This window comes from Hypanus sabinus, chromosome 10 (genome assembly GCF_030144855.1).
Source record: "Hypanus sabinus isolate sHypSab1 chromosome 10, sHypSab1.hap1, whole genome shotgun sequence".
In the NCBI taxonomy this organism is placed as follows: Eukaryota; Metazoa; Chordata; class Chondrichthyes; order Myliobatiformes; family Dasyatidae; genus Hypanus; species Hypanus sabinus.
In genome coordinates this window covers 57,472,421-57,497,407 of record NC_082715.1, presented here as the reverse complement: position 1 = coordinate 57,497,407, position 24,987 = coordinate 57,472,421, and the positions used below count along the sequence as shown (strand labels likewise).

At 40.5% G+C, this 24,987-nt stretch overlaps 1 protein-coding gene across 3 annotated transcripts in view; it reads left to right on the top strand.

The window, feature by feature from the left end:
* Positions 1-24,987, top strand: part of LOC132400671 (V-type proton ATPase subunit C 1-A-like) — a 70,270-nt gene that overhangs the window by 10,801 nt on the left and 34,482 nt on the right. For all 3 annotated transcript variants that reach the window (XM_059981888.1, XM_059981886.1, XM_059981887.1), the window contains 4 exons: positions 2,064-2,158; positions 7,369-7,460; positions 12,293-12,391; positions 12,489-12,557. In XM_059981888.1, coding sequence (XP_059837871.1) covers positions 2,064-2,158; positions 7,369-7,460; positions 12,293-12,391; positions 12,489-12,557 — 355 coding nt within the window. The remainder of the gene's footprint in view (positions 1-2,063; positions 2,159-7,368; positions 7,461-12,292; positions 12,392-12,488; positions 12,558-24,987) is intronic.

The following is a 24,987-nucleotide window of genomic DNA, read 5'->3' as shown; positions in this document are numbered from 1 at the left end:
TCAAAAACGGTAGGAGATGCAGGTCTACTTGTCCTGCTCCTTATTCAATTGTCGCCTGTGCCAAAACTCAACAACGACCTGCACAATGACAGAACAGTGAGAGCGCGCCAGTATGCGGAGCTCTGTGCTCGCAAATCCCCGCAGGCTATCTCCCTTAGCCGGAATGCTGGCTAATTGTGAGCCGGTTCAGATGTGCCAGCAAATGGGTCGCCACAAGGTCACAAAGTAAAGCGCAAATGTGGAGTAATACGCTGCACCTCAACAAAGGTCAATGTATATAGAGTGCGTCATCTATTGGGAAAATGCCAGAATTGCGGGGAAAAAACGTTAACAAGGTTTATTAATATAATTTCATCAAGTTCTGCGGGCCGGATTAAAAAGCTTAATGTGCCGCATATGGCCCGCGGGCCGTAGTTTGCCCATGCCTGGTCTAGGACAAGAGGGCACAGCCTCAGGACAGAGGGGCACCCTTTCAAAGCAGAGATGCGGAGACATTTCTTTAGCCAGTGGGTGGTGAATTTGTTGCCACATACAGCTGTGGAGGCCAGGTCTTTGGGTGTATTTAAGGCAGAGATTGATAGGTTGGTGATTGGGCATGGCATCAAAGGTTATGGGGAGAAGGCTGGAATGTGTTGAGGAGGAGATTTTTTTAAAAAAAGGATCAGTCATGATGGAATGGTGAAGCAGACTCGATGGGCCAGATGGCTAATTCTTCTCCTATGTCTTATGGTCTTATGGTCTAAATCATTTCCATTAAGGTAGACACATAAGAGATCTCACAGTTATGAGGATGCATATTTTATCCAAAAGGTTTTTCAATAAAATAAGAGATACTGCAGATACAGAAAATCTTGAGCAACAGACACAAAGTGCCGGAGATACTCAGCAAGTCAGGCAAAATCTATGAAGGGGAATAAACAGTCAATGTATCAGGCCAAGATTCTTTATCAGCTCTGGAAAGAAAGGGGAAAAGAAGCAAAATTAAGAAGATTGGGATGGGGAAGAAGTACAAGCTGGCAGGTGAGGGGAAAGGTGGCTGGGTGGGGAAAAAGGGTGAATTAAGAAGCTGGGAGGTCATAGATGGAAGAGACAAAGGGCATAAGCAGAAGGAATCTGATTGGAGAGGACATTAGACAACAGGGGGTGGGCACCGAGAGGGGTGATAGACAGGTGAAGAGAAGAGAGGTGTGAGAGGGGAACCGGAGTAGGGACTAGGAAGAAAAACAGAAGGGGAAGGGTGAGAAATTGATGTTTATGTCATTAGATTGGAGGCTACTCAGATGGAATATGAAGTGTTGTGTTCCAGCCTGAGTGTAGCTTCATCATGATTGACATGTAAGAATGGAAATAGGAAGATTAATTTGAATGGCTGGCAAACAGGAAATCCCATTTTTTGTGGTGGGCAGAGCGAAGGTGCTTGACAAAGTGGTTCCTAATCTATGTTGGTCCTCACCAATGTAAAGGGGGCCCTCACTGATGTATATGTGACAAATGTGCAGGTTTTTTTGATAATAGTGTTACATAGGCAGGGTTGGTTAACATCTATAAGCAATTGTTTTGAAAATTCTTCCTTAATATTTGCTACTTTGCTGCTGGTCTTTCTGAACAAGCCAACCAATCAACTGTCAAATACGTGAAAGCCCTTTGGGGAGTCTTAATTGCATTTTATGATAAAAGTGGAAATAAAATAACTTTCTTCAGGTAGTAGTATAATGGTGAAAAGGATCAAGAGATATTTTGGAATAATTTCCCCTACTCTTTGATATTTTAGTTGAAAATGAGGATCCCTATTGGTCTGTTCCAGTTGGGTTTTAAGTGGATTGTTCTGATGTAAAGATACACTTGGAAATCATTTGGGATATGGAGGGAAATAGCAGGATTTTGGGCAGGTGATAACATTGTTCTCCTTCTTCATCTCTGGCATGGTCACAATTGATTGTGGTGGGAGACCAAGCCATGAATTGTGTTTTCAAGTTGTTGCATTTGTTTGTGACACTATAATGATTTGTGAATGAAGAAACATCTATCATATCAATATTTTCATTGTTGCTGTTTATCTTTAGTTGACCTTCATAGATATGTGACACATTTTCAGTGGGACATGGCTAAATATCCTATAAAACAGTCACTTCAAAACATATCAGAAGTCATTAACAAGGTGAGCTTCAATATCAAGTGAAATTTATAAATACTTATTAGTCAATTTTTAGAAAAAATCAATAAAATTCATAATTCAAATGTGTTCACTACATTTATATGAGAATTTATATGTAAACCATCTAATTCAGGATCTTGGTTCTTATTTGCTGAAGTATTGTACTACTTTTGCTGAAGTATTGATATCTGCATAGATAGACGATGTCAAGTGAATGGTGATAAAATTAAACACTGTCAGGAGTACATGACAGCAATTCAAAAACACACAATATATCTTGACTGGGAAAATGAAAATTAACTAGATGTAATATCTTCTGCTACCCATTTGTGCATCAATCAAAATTGAATTATGTCCCCATAATTAAGTGTAATTTTAAATTATTTCACATCATGATATATTTTCTTGCCCCCTTGCCATTATCATAATTGGTAGTCATTTGCCCCTTTCCTTATACTATTGTCTAAATGCTACTTCATCACATGCATTTCTTTTTCTGTTCTTCCATTCCTATGTGAACATTTTGTACATCCTGTTCCATTTGTTTATTCTACCTTGTATCCTGTTTCAGCCATTAACCTAGTTATTTGTGCTATTTCTGTGCTCCCTCAGTCTTATCTGGTGTTCTTTACAGTCTCTGGTCAACTTCACCTGTTTTCCCCTCAATCATTCTCTGCTCAAAAACATAATCTAGTATCACTTTGCAGCTTGAAGTCTCTTGAGTCATTTCTCCTGTTGTCAGCTGTAAGTTTTAAATTTCATACTTCCCTGTCAGCAAGATCCTACCAGTTTGTAAGGAAAGCTACAAAATGAGACAATTTTAGTAGATACATGTTTTGCCATTCATTTGTTGATTTAGTTTTGGCTGTTTGCAGTACTGATGTTTTGATTTTCTAATGGCAAGTCTTTTACTCATTAATAATCGTCTTCTTAAAAATCTTGTGTTTCCAATAAATCATTTAATGAAGGGAACATTGTTTTTCATTGAATTATTAGTTTGTCTGATAATTAATTCATTTGATGCAGTGTTCTCCGATAATAAATTAGTTTGAAACTGTCCGCTGCTTTGGCGGTGGTGCTTTATTATTTTTTTTTATTTTGCTAATCCCTATACTGTATTGTTTATTTGTAACCCACTGTTATGATTGAGTACTCATGCACATGGTTTTTCTGAGTTGAAATTTCCTGCTACAATAGTATGCGGAACATACTTTGCTGGAATTTAAATTCTGAACTTTGTTAATCTTTAATTTGTCTGTTATTGTTGTGGCAACTTTTCTCTGTTTCTTTAGACATTGTACTGATTACTATCTTTAGGAACACATAAATATTTTTTTCCAGCACAAACAGATCTTAACTTTCTATGTGCAATGCACAGAAAATCAACAATCCAAATGTTATAGATTGCAATTGCTGAAAAGGGCAGTTTGGTAGCTTGTCCAGCTATTATCATTCTGAAACGACCTGTTATAAAATGCACATTTAGTGTGGTACGTCCTCATAACTTTACTCTGTCTGTAAGCTATGTGTGCAAACCTGATCCACATCATCTCATTAATCAAACTACCAAGCAGCTTCAAGTATAGCAACGTATATAACATACTGATCTTTACACAGATTCATTTATTTTTTCCATGAATTTTATCTACATGAATGACAAGTAATAATTTAGAAATTTCCACTACCAATACTAGTCCATAAATATAGTTGTGTTGGTTAGATATTCTCTATATAAAAAGAAATGTTATTCTATTTAAGCTGCATATTAATTAAGAGACATAAAAATGTTACTGTAATGCAGCCTTTTTGCCTGGAGGAACCCTTGAAATTATTTTCAGGTCTCAGGGAATCCCTGTATAAAAATTATTGTATCTACAGCTCATGATACATTAGTGTGATCAGCAAGTTGTAGGTATAATAATCCAAAAATAATTGTCAATGCTCTTTTGGGTAGAGAATGAATTTTTAGCTTACCTTTCTTTCCCTTTCAGAAATTTAAAAAAACTCATAAGGTAAACATAATAAATTTCTCAATTTTGGGTCGAACTGAGATAAGCACACATGGATTTTACCTTCAACTGAAATGAGAGAATTTCTGTCCTTGCTCTTGATGCTCATCAAACAAGAAAAAGCTTGCACACACATGTAGGAAGTTGAAAACTGATGCAAAATGTTCATTGTATTCCTATAAATGGCAAGATGCTCTTCTTTCACAGAAATCCAGAACTTGTCCAGGGGCAATTCAATAAATCTCATCTTGAGTGCATGATCAAATTGCAGTTCATAAAGTTCTTCCTCTTCACTCAAAGTCAAGTTCTCTGAATCTTCTGCATAGCTTGAGAAAGGGTCCCTCACCCAGTCATGCACATGTTGAAGGGGAGAAAAATACTGTTCAATTTTGTTCAGCAATTCTTCTAGGTAGTTTTCGATAAAACTCAAGACTTTCTGATATCCTTCCTCACTTTCAAGCCCAAACAGCAGTGGAAAGATTTCAAGATTTCCATTTGCCACATGATTTTTCCAAAAATCCAATTTAAATCCAAGAATCTTGTCACTTGAAGTCAAAACATTTTCTCCAGGGCCTTGCAGAGACTTGTTCAACCAGTTCATATGATGAAAAAATGTCTGTTAAGTAGGCTATTTTCTGCAGCTATTCTTCATCTTCAAAGCACTCAGTAAAGTCTGGCCTAATATTTTCCTGAAAGTACTCTTGTAATTCACTTTTCAGCTCAATAACCATGTTGAGAACTCTTCCTCTGCTAAGCCACTGGATTTCTGTATGTAGCAGGAGATTGGTGTGCTCTTTGTCCAGGTTTTCACACAGTTTTTTAAACACTCTCTAGTGAACTGGTCTTAAAACTACTAAATAACTTGCTTCCCGAACTCTTTTTACAGGCTGTGACTTTATTTTCAAAGGCTTTAATCTGTTTTGAGATTCCAATATTCATTTAAAATAGTCAGCACTTTTATGTGTCACATGGCTGTGATTTGTAGTTAAGTGTCTTTTTAATTTTTCTGGAGCCATTGCTACATTTGCAAGTTGTTTGCTATAGACTAGGCACAATGGAATAGGATAATTTGGATCACCAGTCCGAGCAAAACCTATTGATAAGTAGTTTTCAATGTAAAGGTGTACTTTTTTTTTGTCTGTTTTTGCACTTGTGCAGTGATATGATGCAGAAGGTTGTAATTCTTCATCATTAACATCAGAATTGTCCGTAGGCCTAGACCTAGAATCCTCCTCTTCTATCTCACACCTTATCTTCAAAACTCACCACATTGGACTGTCTTTAGAATGAAAAACTCCCCCTAATTTTCTACTACATAAGTCAACTGGCAGTGCGTAAGGGGAAGTTGAGGGAGAAACTGACATCACAGCCCAAGTTGGGCGAGTTCATTCAATGCTAGAAAAATGTACTTCATGCTCCTCATCATCCTACTGTCCTCTCCTCAGTACAATAAGCACTCACCATTATCAGCCTACTGTCCTCTCAGTGCAATACAGCACTCACCAATTATCAGCTTACCATTCTTCCCTCCATGCAATACAGCACTCACCAATTCTCAATGGCCTCCCCTGTCTCACGTCAAAAACTGAGAATGGATTCAACCCAATAAACATGGTCCTACTCCACACTACCACACTGGGCTGAGATTGCTAATGAGGCTGCTCAGTCACTGCCCACCACTGCAAGCACAAGAATCCCACATTGCGCAAAGTTTAAAAAAAACTAGGGATTCGCGGGAACCCAGTTGAGAAACCCTGCTGTAATGTATTAAGAAGCTGTACTTTAAAATGGACAATATTTTTGATGTGTATGTTTATGTTTCAATGTTTATGTCAATTTAACCACTGGTACCTAGGTATTTTTCCTTCTAATTGCAAAGTGCTGTAGATGTAGCTAAACTGGAGCTAAATAATTGTTAGTTAAAGTGATTTTAAAAGGATGGCAGAAGGCCAAAGATTTTTAGTCAAAGAATTGTTCTTATGACACAAACGTATATGATGCTCATATCAGAATTAAAAATACATACCATTCTGTCTCTAGTTTTCATCATAATATGATCTGCCATGTTGGCCAATAAAAATCATTCTAATTATTTGCTAGCTAGAATCAAAATAGTTGATGAGAGGCTATGTTGGCTGGAAATTGAGCTAAACTGCTCTATGCTACCAACCATTAACACCATTACCAATTAAACTCCTGAGAATGCCTCCACCTATCATGGTCCCAGAATACATTATGTACGGTCAAGAAAGCTTACCAACGCCTCTTCTTTCTGAGGAAACTAAATAGAGCTGGACTTTGCACATCCATATTCACGTCATTCTACAGATATGCAGTGAGAGCATCCCAACAAGCTGCTTCACTGCCTAGTACAGAAGCTACACTGTGGTGGACAGTACAGCTCTATAATAGGTAGTCAAAACTACCCAATGCAACACCGGCAGCAGCCTACTCACATTCATATACATTCGTATACTCATAACTTTGTCCCACTCCCATCAGGGAGGAGGCTATGTAGCAACCACACCAGGGCCATCAGACTCAAAAACAGTTACTTTCCCCAAGCAGGAAGACTGATCAACACCCACACCCACTAACTTCACCACTACTTTATTATTTCCCATCAGTCACCTTAGGTACATCCTAGCATCATGTCATGGACATATAATCAGTCTGTGTATACAAGCTATCTAATATATTTATATTTATTGTGTATGTGTAGTTTTTTTTGTATTATTATGTTCTTTTTTGTGGAGTTTCTTGTGCTTCATTGGATCTGGAGTAACATTTATTTTGTTCTCCTTATTCTCATGTACAGGAAATTACATTAAACAATCCTGAATTTCATCCACCACATTCATACACCAGTCACAATCACTAAGTTTCTGTCAAAATTATTCCCTATTTTGCTTCAATTCAATGGACATGGATAATGCCCAAGTAAAAGATATAAGAACAGATCTGAGTTGCTTCATTACAGTGTCATGAGGTGCAATGGTGTTTTTAATATAGAGCGATCAGTTGAGTCGAGTAGGATGTTTTCCTAAAGGGTTGTCTTTTGGTGGTTCTCAGGTGGCTGTAGAGGCCAGTCCAGGAATACCACATATTGGTTTACCATCTGTTTCTTGTATAATCTAATATAGTTAAATTTAATTGCATAATTGTTTTTAAAAAATAACCATCCATTATATTTCTTATTTTCAGCAAATTTCACAGATTGATACTGACTTAAAGTCTCGTGCAATGATGTATAATAACACAAAGGGAAACCTGCAAAATCTGGAAAGAAAAGCAGTGTATGTAAACTGATGTAATTTCTTAATAAATCTATGTGTCTAGGGCAAAAGTATAAATCTAGGGCAAAACAAAAGTACAAATGTAATTTCTATTATTATAAATTCTTGAGACTGGGAAAAACAATGCACTGTACAAGTTTTATTCTTAAGTATGGATACAGGCAGTTTGCCAAATTACTTCATTACCTAAAGCTGGAAAGAAAAGTTGTGCAGAATGTATAACATATGAGCAAATCAAAACTCTGCAATCTCCTTCTTCCCACTAAGGTACAAAATTAATCTTGCATATGCTATAAAGTTCTTAATTTAGGTGAATCATATTTCAAGAAATTCTATGAATGTTGTTTCCAAAAACAAATTATTGATGGTTTTCAGTCAAAGCTGCAGCATTTTAATCTGAATTATAATATAATATTATGTATGATATAATATACTTATTATAAATTATGTGTGTGTATATATAATATATACATTATATATTTCATATAATGTGTGTGTGTGTGTGTGTTGTATAAAATACCAAAACTGGGACATCAATAACCAGTTGAAAGAAAAAGTTTGTGAACTCTCTGCAATTAACTGGTTACTCATAAAATATGGTCTGATCTTCATTTAAGTCACAATAATAGATACGCAGTCTATCTAAACTAATAACACACAAACAATTATACTACTTCTCGTCAATACTGAGTATGTCATTTAAACAATCACAGTCTAGGTTCAAAACAGTATGTGAACCTCTGGAATCATGCCTTCTACAAAAAACTATTGGAGTCAGGTGTTCCAATCAATGAGATAAGATTGGAGTTGTGTGTTGTAGAGGTACCCTGACCAAGAAAAAAGATATACAAGGTCAGGTTACTGATAAAGCCTGCTCTTCTCAAGAAAGATCTGTTTATATGCACCTTGCCTCGATCAAAACAACTGTCAGAGGACCTTAGGAGAATTATAGAGATGCACGAAGCTGGAAGAGGCTACAAAAGCATTTCTAAATACCTGAGTGTTCAACAGTCCCTGTAAGAGAAATTGTCTACAAATGGAGGAAACTAAGTACTGTTGCTACTCTCCCGAGGAGTGGGCAGCCTGCTAAGATCACACTAAGAGCATAGCGAGCAATGCTGAAGGAAGTGAAAAACAACCCTGGGGTAACAGCAAAAGACCTGCAGTAATTGCTAGAACTTGGCAAAATCTCTGTTTGTGTGTCCACTATAAGAAAAACACCAAACAAGAATGGTGTTCATGGAAGGGTACCATGGAGGAAACCACTGTTCTCCAAAAAAAAAATGCTGCACATCTCAAATTTGCAAAAAGACCACTGAAATGTCCCACAGTACTTCTGAAGCTATATTCTGTGGACAGATCAGACAAAAGTTGAACTTTTTGACAGAAGTGCCACTGCTATGTTTAGAGAAAAAAAGGGCTCTGCACATCAACACCAAAACCTTATCCCAACTGTGAAGCATAGCAGAAGGAGCATCATGGTTTCGGGCTGCTTTGCTGCCTCAGGGCCTGGACAGCTTGCAATCGTTGAGGGAACAATGAACTCAGAATTATACCAAGACATTATACAGGAGATTGTTAGTTTAGCAGTCCGTTACCTGAAGCTGAATAGAAGGTGGATGATGCAACAAGTTTAAGGAACAACAGAACTTAACTAAAAAGGCAATATGGGGAGAAAAAATGAGGTATGAACGCAAGCTAGCCAGGAATATAAAGGAAGATAGCAAAAGCTTTTTTAGGTATGTGAAGAGAAAGAAGATAGTTAAGAACAATGTTGGGCCCTTGGAAGAATGAATTGGGTGAAATTGTTATGGGAAACAGAGAAATGGCAGAAGAATTTAATGAGTACTTTAGATCTGTTTTCATTAAGGAAGACACAAGCAATCTCCCAGATGTATGGATGGGCCAAGGACATAGGGTAACAGAGGAAATGAAACAGATTGACATTAGGAAGGAAACGGTGATGAGAAGACTGATGGGACTGAAGGCTGACAAATCCCCAGGTCCAGATGGTCTGCATCCTAGGGTACTAAAGGAGGTGGCCCTGGAAATTGCGGATGCATTGGTAATCATTTTCCAATGTTCCTTAGATTCAGGATCAGTTCCTGAGGATTGGAGAATGGCTAATGTTATCCCACTTTTTAAGAAAGAAGGGAGGGAGAAATCAGAAAACTATCGACCTGTCAGCCTGACATCGGTGGTGGGGAAAATGCTAGAGTCCATTATTAAGGATGAAATAGTGGCATATCTAGATAGCAGTGATAGGATTGGGCCGAGCCAGCATGGATTTACCAAGGGTAAATCATGCTTGACTAATCTGTTGGAGTTTTTCGAGGATGTAACCAGGAAGTTAGATGGGGGAGATCCAGTGGATGTAGTGTACCTCGATTTTCAGAAGGCATTTGATAAGGTCCCACATTGGAGATTGGTGGGTAAAATCAAAGCTCAGGGCATCGGAGGGAAGACATTGACATGGATAGAAAACTGGTTGGCAGATAGAAAGCAAAGGGTAGCGGTGAATGGGTGTTTCTCAGAATAGCAGGTGGTGACAAGTGGGGTGCCACAGGGCTCGGTATTGGGACCACAGCTGTTTACAATTTATGTCAACGATTTAGATGAAGGCATTGAGAATAACATCAGCAAATTTGCTGATGATACTAAGCAGGGTGGCAGTGTGATATGTGATGAGGATGTTAGGAGAATTCAGGGTGACTTGGATAGGCTGGGTGAGTGGGCAGATACTTGGCAGATTACATTTAATGTGAATTAGTGTGAGGTTATCCACTTTGGGAGTAAGAAATTATTATCTGAATGGTGTAGAGTTAGGTAAGGGAGAAATACAAAGAGATCTAGCAGTCCTTGTTCATCAGTCACTGAAGGTGAATGAGCAAGTGCAGCAGGCAGTGAAGAAGGCTAATGGAATGTTGGCCGTTATTACAAAGGGAATTGAGTACAAGAGCAAGGAAATCCTCTTGCATTTGTACAGAGGCCTGGTGAGACCACACCTGGAGTATTGTGTACAGTTTTGGTCTCCAGGGTTAAGAAAGGACATCCTGGCTGTAGAGGAAGTGCAGCGTAGATTCACGAGTTTAATTCCTGGGATGTCTGGACTGTCTTACACAGAGAGGTTAGAGAGACTGGGCTTGTACACGCTGGAATTAAGGAGATTGAGAGGGGATCTGATTGAAACATATAAGATTATTAAGGGATTGGACACGATAGAGGCAGGAAATATGTTCCAGATGCTGGGAGAGTCCAGTACCAGAGGGCATGGTTTGAGAATAAGGGGTAGGTCATTTAGGACAGAGTTAAGGAAAAACTTCTCCTAGAGAGTTGTGGGGGTGTGGAATGCACTGCCTCGGAAAGCAGTGGAGGCCAATTCTCTGGATGCTTTCAAGAAGGAGCTAGATAGGTATCTTATGGATAGGGGAATCAAGGGATATGGGGACAAGGCAGGAACCGGGTATTGATAGTAGATGATCAGCCATGATCTCAAAATGGCGGTGCAGGCTCGAAGGGCCGAATGGTCTACTTCTGCGTCTATTGTCTATAATGATCGGAAAGATGAGAGTAAATCAACAATAAAATGGTTTAAAAAGAAGAAAGTTTGTGTTCTGGAATGTTTTGTGTTTTCAGAGTCCAGACCTTAACCCAATTGAGTTGCTGTGGCATGACCTGAAGAGGAATGTTCATGCAAGGATTCCCAGAAATATTGATGAACTGAAAAAGTTTTGTATGGAGGAATGGTCTAAAATTTCTTCTCGCCATTGTGGAAGTCTGATCAGCAGCTACAGGAAATGTTTGGTGGAGGTTATTGCTGCTAAAGGAGGTTCTATCAGTTATTAAATGCAAGGGTTAAATACATGGCTGGATTTTTCAGCCTGGACTGTGAATGATTAAGCAGTGTGTTCAATAAAGACATGAACAGTACAATTGTTTGTGTGTTATTAGTTTAGGCAGATTGTGTTTGTCTGTTATTCTGACTTAGATGATCAGATCACATTTTATGAGAAATTAATGCAGAAAACCGGGTAATTGCAAAGGGTTCACAAACTTTTTCTTGCAACTGTAGCTCTGATCTGTAATATGAGATGTTAGAAAATAGACTTTCAGACAAAGTACATCTCTCACTGTATTTAATAATAATATAAAGAAGTATACCAAAACCTGGGACATCAATAATGCACCATATATAGATTTAGTGGAGATGTCAATTTGTCTGGTGTTGAAGAATGGGTTTTCATGATTAAAGAGGAATAGTATGTTATATTTTAAAGAGAATATTATTAAATGTAAAATTGGTTATTGCTTTATCTAATACGTTTTGAATGGGCTAGATACCAGTTGCGAGTTAACAATGTCCTTGATGTACCCAATTTAAGTGTTTAAAACAAAGATTTGCTTACTTTTCCAATGTATTAGCGGCTGCATTTTTCCTCATTTCTCCTATATTTTTTATTTCTTCCACCTGTTAAAATATTATGCAAAAATCCAGAGTTCACTAGATGGTGGGGGAACAGGGCAAAGTGTCCTACCTCCAACAACAATGTAGGGGGGCAAAAGTGGTCAATTTCTGCAGAACTAGGTAGGCTGATAATTAATATCTGAATGAAGAAAAGCTAATAGTAAAGAGAATATGGTTATGTGTGAAATGGGCTGTTGATATTCTATTTAAAAGCATGATACCAAGAGTAAGAAGGAGATTGAAGTTAAATTCTCTGGAATCTAGTTTGTTTATCTGAAGTAAGCAATGTTATAGATAATGTCAATGTGTTTAAATTAAATAAACCTATTTTCCTGTTACTGTATTTTCTCCTTCTATGTTTTTCTAGGGGTAGTCTTTTGACCCGTACCTTAGCAGACATTGTAAATAAAGACGACTTTGTATTAGATTCAGAATATCTCACAACTCTTCTGGCTTTTGTCCCAAAGTAAGTCTCCATATGGTTAGTGAAGTTAAGATTGCATGGTGCTATTAAAATTCTTTTATAACCAATTATGGTTTGTATTGTTTTCAATATCCATTAGGTCCAATTATGTTTCCTGGCAAAAGACATACGAGTCCCTGTCTGACATGGTGGTGCCTCGATCTACAAAGTAAGGATAATTATACCATAAGGAAGTTTATTAATCAAACTACATTTAATTTAGTTTTATTTCAACTGAATAGTAATTTATGATTATTGTAAAAACATAGGCCAACATGAGTGTCGATGCCCCATCTGTTCTTGTGTGTGGCTATGACACTGGTACTTGTGGAGAGAGAGTGGTAACGTGGCATTGTGATGGAACTTCTTTTTTTATTCAGACATCATGTGAAACTTAATATAGGAGCTCATTTTAAAAGTTTTGACACTTAAATTGATTTTGGTTGGCAGGAGACAAGAATTAAGACCCATGGAACTAGACTGTAGCTAGAAAATGCAGAGGAGAAAGGGGGAGACATTGTGCAGGGAGAAAGCGCTGTAGTGAATATTGATAGTGGAGAAGGGCTGGAGATCTAGAGAAAAAAGGATTAGAGATTTGGGAGAGGGGATGAAAGTAGTGTGGAATTGTGAAGAAGAGTGAGGGTAAGATTCTGAAAGAATTGACAGAGTGGGGAATACGATCATGAGGGAAGGCAAAGCTGAGATTGGGCCACAAGAGGAGACCTGGAAGGAGTTTGGAGGATGAATGAGAAGTTGGAGGGTGTTTCGGGTTGAGCTACCTGAATTTAAAGGAGATTTAGGGTGATATGTTGGTCTGTGGGTGACTAGGCCTCTTTCTGTGTTTTCTCTAAGCTTGGAAAAATTAATGGGATGTTGATTGTGGAGGGTTGATGATATAGTCAGTGGAGGAGAGATAGTTTATGGAAAAATCCCATCATGGTAAGGGAGCACTAATTAAGCTGGTAGGCATTTTTGGTGGTAAGGGTGTTGAAGTGGGTGGAGAATGGGAAGTTCATAATGGAGAAATAAGGAAGGAAATGGTGCAAACTTGTATTTACAAAGAAAACTCAAACCCAGGTCCAAGCTTTCTTGGGTAATTATATTTTTGAATGAGTTTCTATTGAGCAACAGAACAGCAAATGGCCTGTTGTATTATTATTTAGTGTAAATCGTGAGCTAGAATTGGAGTTGTATTTGATAATTCAGCATGGAAATTACATACTTGGCTTTGGATTTTTATGTCCTTAATGAGGTCAAAAAATGGCTAAAAACCCAGTGAAATTAAGGATGTGGGGATCAAGTCCTAGGTGATGCCAGGGTTGCATTAACATCTAGTATTTCACACATTCATGCATGAGCTGGCCAAATAGTAGGTGGTAGCATATTCTAAGGCAAAGAACAACAGCTTGCTTCCTTGACATCAGGAGGGAAGAGGCCAATGGGTGGAGGCTGGTAATCAGAGGATAAGATTGGCCTCTTGTGTGAGAGTGCTGGTTGGGGTGGAGTTGGGCTTGTTATAGTTGGGTATTAGATATACATGTTGGATATTATACTTGGAGAGAGATCAGAATCTTTCCATGAGGGCTTAGCCCACTAAGTATACTAAAAGAGTTGTTTATTTTAAAGAGATGGTTATGGAGCTTTGATGGAGCTTAGGCCTTCCTGTTAATTACAAGTCACAGCAATGCTGATGTTATTATGATCACAAGAAAATCTGCAGATGCTGGAAATCCAAGCAACACACACAAAATGCTGGAGGAACTCTGCAGGCCAGGGAGCATCTATGGAAAAGAGTAAAGAGTTGATGTTTTGGGTGAATCCCTTCATCAGGTTTGGATGAGGGGTCTCGGCACAAAACATTGACTTTTCTGAAAATGCTGTCTAGCCTGCTGAGGTTCTCCAGCATTTTGTGGATGCTATTATGATACTATGGTGGAATACAGGGGAACCCACATTACAGCCATTTGGGTAACAGATGCTTGTCCTTATAGAAATCACGTATTACTACTTAAAATTTGAGATGGAGAATAAAGAATTTGAGGAAAAATGTAAACAGACAATTTAATCTAATTGCATTTCCTGACATATCTGCATATAATTCAGCTTCATGTTATGGAAAGTCAAGTTGTGGATCATTTTCTAGATACACAACCTCCCTCGTTACATTGGGTCACCTGTAATTAGTCCTGAACAAACATAATCCTGAACTCCTCCTTTCATAGCATGTGGATATCCCAACACCTCAAGTACTGCATGGGTTCATCCCTACTTTCTCAAAGGCAATTAGGCATTGGCAATGCTGGCTCAGTCAATGAAGGCCATATACCTTGAACAAATAACAAGAAATTAAAAGTCTGCTAACACACAACAAATGCTGGAGGAACTCAGTAGGCCAGGAAGTATCTATGGAAAAGCGTACAGTCAATGTTTCGAGCTGAGACCCTTCATCAGGACTGGAGAAAAAAAGATGAGGAACCAGAGTAAGAAACTGGAAGGGGGAGGGGTGAAGTAAAGAGCTGGGAAGTTGCTTGATGAAAGAGGTACATGGCTGGAGAAGGGGGAATCTGATAAGAGAGGACAGAAAGCCGTGGAAGAAAGAAAAGAGGGGAGGAGCACCAGGGAGAGGTAATAGGCAGATAAGGAGATAAGGTGAGAGAAGAAAATGGGAATGGGAAATGGTGGGGGTGGTGGTGAGCATTACCAGAAGTTCAAGAAATAGATGTTCATGCCATCAGGTTGGAGGCTAGCCGGATGGAACATGAGGTGTTGCTCCTCCAACCTGAGTGTAGCCTCATTGTGGCAGTAGAGGAAGCCATGAACTGACATGTCGGAATGGGAAGTGGAATTTAGATTGGAGGCCTCTGGGAGATCCCGCTTTTTCTGCAAATGGAGCGTAGGTGTGCATGTCGGAATGGAAATGGGAAGTGGAGAAGCAACACCTTGTATTCTGTCTGGGTAGCCTCCAACTGGATGGCATGAACATCGATTTCTCAAACTTCCAGTAATACCTCCCCTCCTCTCCTTCATCATTTCCCATTCCCATTTCCTTCTCCCACCTATCTCCTTACCTGCCCATCACCTCCCTCTGGTGCTCCTCCCCTTCTTTATTCGATGGCCTTCTGTCCTGTCCTATTAGATTCAGCCTTCTCTAGCTGTATATCTCTTTCACCTATCAACTTCCCAGCTCTTTACTTCACCCATTCCCACTCCTGGTTTCACCTATCACCTTGTGTTTCTTCCTCCCCTTCCCTCCCACTTTATTACTCTGACTCCTAATCTCCTTTTCTCCAGTCTTGATGAGGGGTCTTGGTCTGAAACATTGACTGTATTCTTTTCCATAGATGCTGCCTGGCCTGCTGAATTCCTCCAGCATTTTGTGTGTGTTGCTTGGATTTCCAGCATCTGCAGATTTTCTCCTGTTTGTGATTCAAGGTCTGCCATTAGCATTGTGTGCCATATCTGATACTTTAAGACTTATTCATCTGCAGTTAATACTTTGTGAGGTGAGAGAACTCATGGATAGTAATGTGGAAGGTAAAATAGGACCTCTGTTATCCATTGTAAAAATAACATTGGGCTACGTGCAGGTATATTTTTATAATAGTCTTGCGTCTTTTCAACATAACTGGGACCAGCTCGCTCACCATGATGCTCTTATACACTCAGGGGTTCCTTATTTATATACCTCACTAACGCAAATATTTAATCAGGCAATCATGTGGCAACAACTCAATGTGTAACATCATACAGGCATGGTCAAGAGGTTCAGTTGTTCAGACTAAAATCAAAATGAGGAAGAAACATTATCTAGGTGACTTTGACCTTGAAATGATTGTTGGTGACTTGACTATCTTGGATACTGTTGATCTCTGGGATTTTCATGCACAACAGTCTCCAGAGTTTACAGAGAATGAAGTGAAAAACAAAAAAAAAATCCGGTGAATGAAAACACTTTGTTATTGATGAAGGTCAGAGGAGACTCGCCAGTCTCATTCAAGCTGACAGGAAGGCAACAGTAACTCGGATAACTCTGTTACAACAGTGTTGTGCAACAGACCAACTCTGCACACACAACACATTGAAACCTTGAAACTGATGGGCTACAGCAGCAGAAGACCATGAACATACACTCAGTAGCCACTTTATTAGGTATAGGACATTCCTAATAGAGTGGCCACTGGGTGTATATATAACTCAGAAAAGGGGAGGTTAAAGGCAATAAATTGAAACTCAGCTACTGTTAACCATTGACTACTAGTAATCTGTCTTTTCTTAATTATTACTTCAGTCTAAACTAAATGGAACAAGTGCACTCTGCAGGGCAGCAGTTTGTATTTCACTCTGCCAGAGGCGAAGGATGCTGAGTCATTTAGAATAATTTATTTGATTGTAGAACTTAAGTTTGAGCAGTTAGAGCCAAAGGTATAACAAATTTACTGAGTGGAGGCTGAGTAATTGACCTAAATGAATGCAAAATTCAAAAGTTGTTGGAGAGATTAGAACATGTTAACTTTTACTTTCTTGTTTGTAAATCCTTAGTCCTTAATTAGATGGAAACAGGATGGTAGTTACAGTGGAATGCTCTTCCTGTAAGATATAGGATTTCCTCTGACTACATCTGCAGGAAATGCATGCAGCTTCAGCAGCTGACTGACCAAGTTAAGGAAATAGAGCTAGAGCTTATGTACTCAGGCCCATCCAGCAGCTGAAAACCTCATAGTTGAATCTGTTAACGAGGTGGCCATGCCCAGATTGCAGGTTTCATATAGAAGATGGCCATCAGGGAACTAAAGGGAGTAAGCAGTCAGTGCAGGGCTTCCCTGTAGACATTACTCTTAGCCACAAGTAAACTCCTTTTGATACTGCTGGGAGATGACCTATCAGGAACATCCAGTGCCACTGTGGTCGACTTTGGTGCTCAATAGGGAAGTGTAAAGTTAGGCAGAGCGATAGGAAATCTGATCGCTAGGGAGGCACACTGGAGATTCTGTGGCCATGAAAGAAATGCCAGGATTGTGTGTTACCTTCCAGATACTAGAGTTCAGAATGTCTCAGAGTGGATACAGAATATTCTCAAGAGGGAGGGTGAGCAGTTAGAGGTCATGATGCATATTGACACCAATGACATAGGAAGAAAGGGAGAAGAGGTCCTACACTTTGAGGATAGGGAGTTAGGAAAAAAACAGGGCCTTCAAGGTTGTAATCTGGATTACTTCTAGTGCCACATAAGAGTGAGAGCGGGAATAGGATGAGAATACAGATGAGTGAGTGGCTGAGGAAAATCAAAAGACATAGGAACAAAATTAGGCCATTTGGCCTGTTGAGTCTGCTCTGCCATTCAATCATGGCTGATTCTTTTCCCACCTCCTCAGCCCTACTCCCTGGCCTTCTCCCTGTAACCATGTCCAATCAAGAACCTATCAAACTCTGCCTTAAATACACCCAATGGCCTGGCATCCACAGCTGTATGTGGTAATAAGTTCCACAAATTCTCCACCTTCTGGGTAAAGAAATTTCTCCGCATCTCTGTTCTAAATAAACACTCCTCTATCCTGAGGTTGTGCCCTCTTGTCCTAGATTCTCCCACCATGAGAAACATCCTTTCCACATTTACTCTGTTGCGGCCTTTCAATTTTCAAAAGGTTTCAATGAGATCTCCCCTCATCCTTCTAAATTCCAGCAAGTATGGACCCAGACCTATCATATGCTTCTCATATGATAACCCTCTTATTCCTGGAATCATCTTTGTGAACCTCCTGTAAACCCTCTTCAATGTCAGCACACTGAGTAGCCCAAAACTGTTTCTCAATACTGAAGGTGAGACCCCACCACTGCCTTATAAAGCCCCAGCATCACATCCCTGCTCTTGTGTTCTAGACCTCTTGAAATGTATGCCAACATTGCATTTGCCTTCCTCACCACCGACTCTATCTGCAAGTCAACCTTTAGGGTGTTCTACACAAGGACACCCAAGTCCCCTTGTAACACAGATTTTTGGATTTTTACCCCGTTTAGAAAATAGTTTGCACATTTATTTCTGCTATTAAAGTGCATGACCATGTATTTTTCGACATTGTATTTCACTTGCCATTTTCTTACCCATTCTCTGAATCTAAGTTCTTCTGCATCCTACCTGTTTCCTCAACACTGTCTGCCCATCCACCAATCTTTGTATCATCTGCAAATTTGGCAACAAAGCCATCTATTTCAATATCTAAGTCATCTCTGTACAGCATAAAAAGAAGTGATCCCAACCCCAACCCCTACGGAACACCACTAGTCACAGGCAGCCAATCAGAAAAGGATACTTTTATTCCCACTCGCTGCCTCTTACCAATCAGCCAATGGTCTAACCATGCCAGTAACTTTCCTGTAATACCATGGGCTCATAACTTGGTATACAACTTCATGTGTGGCACCTTGTCAAAGGCCTTCTGAAAATCCAAATATACAAAATCCACTGCATCCCTTTTTTATCAATCCTATGTGTAATCTCCTCAAAGAATTCCAGCAGTTCATCAGGCAAGATTTTTCTTTAAAGAAACCATGCTGACTTTGTCTTTGCTTGTCTTGTGTCTCCACGTGCTCCATAACTTTATCCTTAACAATTGACTCCAACATCTTCCCAACCACTGAAGCATAGAAGCATAGAAAATAGATGCAGGAGTAGGCCATTTGGCCCTTTGAGCCTGCACCGCCATTCAGTATGATCATGGTTGATCATCCTACTCAGAACCCTGTACCTGCTTTCTCTCCATACCCCCTGATCCCTTTAGCCACAAGGGCCATATCTAACTTCCTGACACTGAAGTCAGGCTAATTGGTCTATAATTTCCATTCTACTGCCTTCCTCCTGTTTCTCAGCCTTCTACCTTGCTCTCTAAATTCTCTTTTCAAGACCTCTTTGTTTTTCCTTCCTATATCATTGGTACCAATATGTACCAGAACATCTGGGTGCTCTCCCTCCCTCTCCAAAATGTTGTAGACATGATTCGAGACATCCCTGACCCTGGCACCTGGGAGGCAACATACCATCTGGGTGTCCCATTCACATACACAGAATTTCCTGTCTGTCCCCCTGATTATTGAGTCTCCTATCACTACTACTACCCTCTTCTCCCTCTTTCCCTTGTGGACCACGGATCTATGCTCAGTGCTAGTAACTAGGACTCTGTGGCATTTCCTTGGGAGGTCATCCTCCACAACAGTAGCCAAAGTACTATACTCTTTTGAGGGGCATGGCCACAGGGGTGCTCTGCGCTAACTGTCTATTCACATTTCCATCTCTCCTGGCAGACACCTAGCTACTTGCCTCCGGCAACTTTGGGGAACCGGTGCAAGGGCATGGTTTCAGGTTCTTGGATCACTGGGACCTTTTCTCAGGCAGGGATGACCTGGGAGTTTCAAGAGCATTTGTCCACTGTGCGTGGCCTATCAGCAGCTATAATCGGAGCACCAATCATGAGTTAAATAGCAGGGAAGTTTCAGGCATAAAAGGGAGACACTGCCTAGCAGAGCAGTCATCAAAGGAGCGGAATGATCTGAGACAGAGTGGTAGGGCCTTGGCAATAACGGGTTGAGGCGAGGTAGGTTACTTGTGAGGAATAGAAACAGGAAGTATGTCTGTGAGTCCTGTGTTGTGTACTAGGTATCAGATGTGGAAATTCCGGGAGAATCCCAGCCTCCCAGACAGCCACATCTGCACCAGGTGCATTGAGCTGCAGCTACTTAGGGGCCAGCTTAGGGGACTGGAGATGCAGCTCCATGACCTTCATCTGGTCAGGGAAAGTGGGGAGGTGATAGAGAGGAGCTATAGGCAAGTAGTCACACTGGGGCTTTGGGAGACAGGAAAATGGTTAACAGGAGAGGGAAGGGCAAGAGTTAGATATTAGAGAGTACTCCTGTGGCTGTCCCCCTTAACAATAAGTACTCCTATTTGAGTACTGTTTGGGGGGGATGCCCTACTGGGGGAAACAACAGTGGCCATGCCTCTGGCACAGAGTCTGGCCCTGTGGCTCAGAAGGGTAGGGAAAGGAGGAAGGCAACAGTAATAGGGGACTCGATAGTTAGGGGGGTCAGACAGGTGATTCTGTGGACACAGGAAAGAAACAAAGATGGTAGTTTGCCTCCCTTTTGCCAGGGTCTGGGATATTTATGATTGCATCCACAATATCCTGAAGTGGGAAGGTGAACAGTCAGAAGTTGTGGTACATATTGGTACCAACAACATAGGTAGGAAAATAGAGGAGGTCTTGATAACTGACTACAGGGAGTTAGGAAGGAAGCTGAGAAGCAGGACATCAAAGGTAGTAATCTCAGGATTACTGCCTGTGCCGCACAAAACTGAGTATAGAAATGGAGATGGAGGATAAATGCATGTCTGAGGGATTGGAGCAGGGGGCAGGAATTCAGATTTTCAGATCATTGGGACCTCTTTTGGGGCAGGCGTGACCTGCACAAAAAGCATGGATTGCACTTGAATCCAAGTGGGATCAATGTCCTGGCAGAGAGATTTGCTAAGGCTTTTGGGGAGAATTTAAACTAGAATTGCTGGGGGTTGGGAACCGAACTGAAGAGATGGAGGCAAGGGTGGTTGGCTCACAAATAGAGAAAGCTTGTAGACAAGAGGGAGGATAGGCAGGCGATAGAGAAAAGATGAGCTCAGACTGATGGTTTGAAATGTGTCTATTTTAATGCAAGAAGCATCATGAACAAAGCAGATGAACTTAGAGTGGATCAGTACTTGGAGCTATGATATTGTGGCAATTTCGGAGACTTGGATGGCTCAGGGACAGGAATGGCTGCTTAGAGTGCCAGGCTTTAGATGTTTCAGAAAGGACAGGGAGGGAGGCAAAAGAGGTGGGGGCGTAGCACTGCTGATCAGAGATAGTGTCACGGCTGCAGAAAAAGAGGAAGTCATGGAGGGATTGTCTACTGAGTCTCTGTGGGTGGAAGTTAGAAACAGGATGGTTTTTTATAGACCACCCAGTAGTACCAGGGGCATCAAAGAGCAGATAGGGAGACTGATTCTGGAAAGGTGTAATAATAACAGGGTTGCTGTGGTGGGAGATTTTAATTTCTCAAATATTGATTGGTATCTCCCTAGAGCAAGGGGTATAGATGGGGTAGTGTTTGTTAGGTGTGTTCAGGTAGGCTTCCTGACACAATATGTAGACAAGCCTACAAGAGGAGAGGCTGTACTTGATCTGGTATTGGGAAATGTACCTGGTCAGGTGTCAGGTCTCTCAGTGGAAGAGCATTTTGGAGATGGTGATCACAATTCTATCTCCTTTACCACAGCATTGGAGAGGCAAGTTAGGGAATTGTTTAGTTGGAGTAAAGGGAAATATGAAGCTATCAGACAGGAACTTAGAAGCATAAATTGGCAATAGATGTTCTCAGGGAAATATATAGCAATAATGTGGCAAATGTTCAGGGGATATTTGTGTGGTGTTCTGCATAGATACACTCCAGTGAGACAGGGAAAGGATGGTAGGGTACGGGAACTGTGGTGTACAAAGGTTGTTGAAAATCTAGTCAAGAAGAAAAGCTTACAAAAAGGTTAAAAAACTAGGTAATGATAGAGATCTAGAAGATTATAAGGCTAGCAGGAAGATGCTTATGAATGAAATTAGGAGAGCCAGAAGGGGCCATGAGAAGGCCTTGGTGAGCAAGATTAAGGAAAATCACAAGGCATTCTACAGGTATGTGAAGAGCAAGAAGATAAGACGTGGGAGAATAGGACCAATCAAGTGTGACAGTGGAAAGGTGTGTGTGGAAATGGAGGAGATAGCAGAGGTACTTAATGAATACTTTGCTTCAGTATTCACTATGGAAAAGGATCCTGGGAATTGTAGGGATTACTTACAGCAGACTGAAAAGCTTGAGGATATAAACATTAGAGAAGGAGGGTGTGCTGGAGTTTTTGGAAAGCATCAAGATCGAAAAGTCTCCGGGACTGGATGAGATGTACCCCAGGCTACTGTGGGAAGTGAGGGAGGAGATTGCTGATTCTCTGGCAATGATCTTTGCATCATCAATGGGGACAGGAGAGGTTCTGGAGGATTGGAGGGTTGCAGATGTTGCTCCCTTATTGAAGAAAAGAAGTAGAGATAACCCAGGAAATTATAGACCCGTGAGTCTTACTTCAGTGGTTGGTAAGTTGATGGAAAAAAGAGGCAGGATTTATGAACATTTGGAGAGGCATAATATGATTAGGAATAGTCAGCATGGCTTTGTAAAAGGCAGGTTGTGCTTTATAAGCCTGACTGAATTTTTTTGAGTATATGGCTAAACACATTGATGAAGGTTGAGCAGTAGATGTAGTGTATATGGATTTCAGCAAAGCATTTGATAAGGTACCTCACACAAGGCTTATTGAGAAAGTAAGGAGGCATGGGATCCAAGGGCACCTTGCTTTGTGGATCCAGAATTGAATTGCCCACCAAAGGCAAAGAGTGGTTGTAGACGGGTCATATTTTGCATGGAGGTTGGTGACCAGTGGAGTGCCTCAGGGATTTGTTATGGGATCCCTTCTCTTTGCAATTTTTATAAATGACCTGGATGAGGAAGTGGAGAGATGGGTTGGTAAGTTTGCTGATGACACAAAGGTTGGGGGTGTTGTGGATAGTGTGGAGGACTGTCAGAGGTTTTAGCTGGACATTGATAGGATGCAAAATTGGGCTGAGAAGTGGCAGATGGTGTTCAACCCAGGTAAGTGTGAAGTGGTTCATTTTGGTAGGTCAAATATGATGACAGAATATAGTATTAGTGGTAAGAGTCTTGGCAATGTGGAGGATCAGATGGATCTTGGGGCCTGTGTCCATAGGACACTCAAAGCTGCTGCACAGGTTGACTGTGGTTTTAAGAAGGCATACAGTGTATTGGCTCACATCAACTATGGGATTGAGTTTAAGAGCCAATAGGTAATGTTACAACTATATAGGACTCTGGTCAGACCCCACTTGGAGTACTGTGCTTAGTTCTGGTCACCTCACTACAGGAAGGATGCAGAGGAGATTTACAAGGATGTTGCCTGGATTGGGGAACATACCTTATGAGAACAGGTTGAGTGAATTTGGCCTTTTCTCCTAGGAGTGACGGAGGATGAGAGGTGACCTGACAGAGGTGTGTAAGATGATGAGAGGCATTGATCGTGTGGATAGTCAGAGGCTTTTTCCCAGGCTGAAATGGTTAACATGAGGGGGCACAGTTTTAAGGTGCTTGGAAGTAGGTACAGAGGAGATGTCAGGAGTAAGTTTTTTTACACAGAGAGTAGTGAGTGTGTGGAATAGGCTGCTGGTGACGGTGGTGGAGGTCGATACAATAGGGTCTTTGAAGAGACTCTTGGATAGGTACCTGGAGCTTAGGAAAATAGAGGGCTATGGGTGACCCTAGGTAATTTATAAAGTAAGTACATGTTTGGCATAGCATTGTGGGCCAAAGGGCCTGTATTGCGCTGTAGTTATTCTATGTTTCTATATGGGTAGAACTCAAAAATAGGAAGGATGCAATCTACGATGGAATTGTATGACAAACCCCAAAATAGTCACGATGACATTGAGGAACAGATAAGCAGGCAGATTAAGGAAAGATATAAAAACAATATGGTTGTTGTCATGGGGTCTTCATCTTCCCTAATACAAACTGGTGTCATCTTAGTGAAACATTTTAGATAGAGCAGAATTTGTTAGTTACATCCAGGAGTGTTTCTTAAATCAAAATGTAATTTGTCCAAAAAGAGGAGGGGGTTGTACTGGATCTAGAGTTAGGTTATGAGCCTGACCAGGTGACTGAACTTTCAGTGGTTGAGCAGTCAGGGAACAGTGACCTCCTGGGTTTTAAGATAGCTGTAGATAAGGAGAAGTATGGACCTTGAGGGAGAGACTTTTAAATTAGAGCAAGGCAAATTATGAAAGCATTAAGCAGGAACTAGGGAGAGAATTTGTGAAGCTGTTTTTAGGCAAGTCAACATGTGATGAGAGGACCAACTACACAGAGTACAGGACAGGTATGCTCCAGCCTGTAGGAAGAGCAAGGATGGCAAGGTAAGAGACTCTTGCATGTCGAGAGAGGGGATGAATTCAGTCAAGAAGAAAAAGGAAAAGTATGTAAAGCTTAGGAAGCTAGAATCCAATAGAGTCCTTAAGTATTACAAAGAAGCCAGAAAAAAAAACTCAAGAAGGGAATTAGGAAAACAAGAGGGGCCAAGAAAAATCCTTGACAGGTAGGATTAAAGAGAACCCCAAGGTATTGTATATGCACATCAAGAGAAAGAGGATAACTAGGGTCAGGGTAGGACCACTCAAAGACCCCCAGGTTCGGAAGGCGGTGTTAGTCTAGGGAAGACAGTTTCTGGCCCCACCAAATGTGTGAAATCTGAGGTGCAACACCTCTTGTTTGTGTGGATGCTGTGTGATGTTCCCGTTATAAATCAGTACCACGAAATAACAGACAGTACACCATATGCAATTAAATTAATTAGCTTTATAAATTAATAAAATCAAATTAAGAATTATCTTTAGTAAAGATAAACAAAAAAGGCCCATTTTAATGAAACAGTTTAATGTGCACAAGTTGGAGCTTATGGTTTCCCCTCC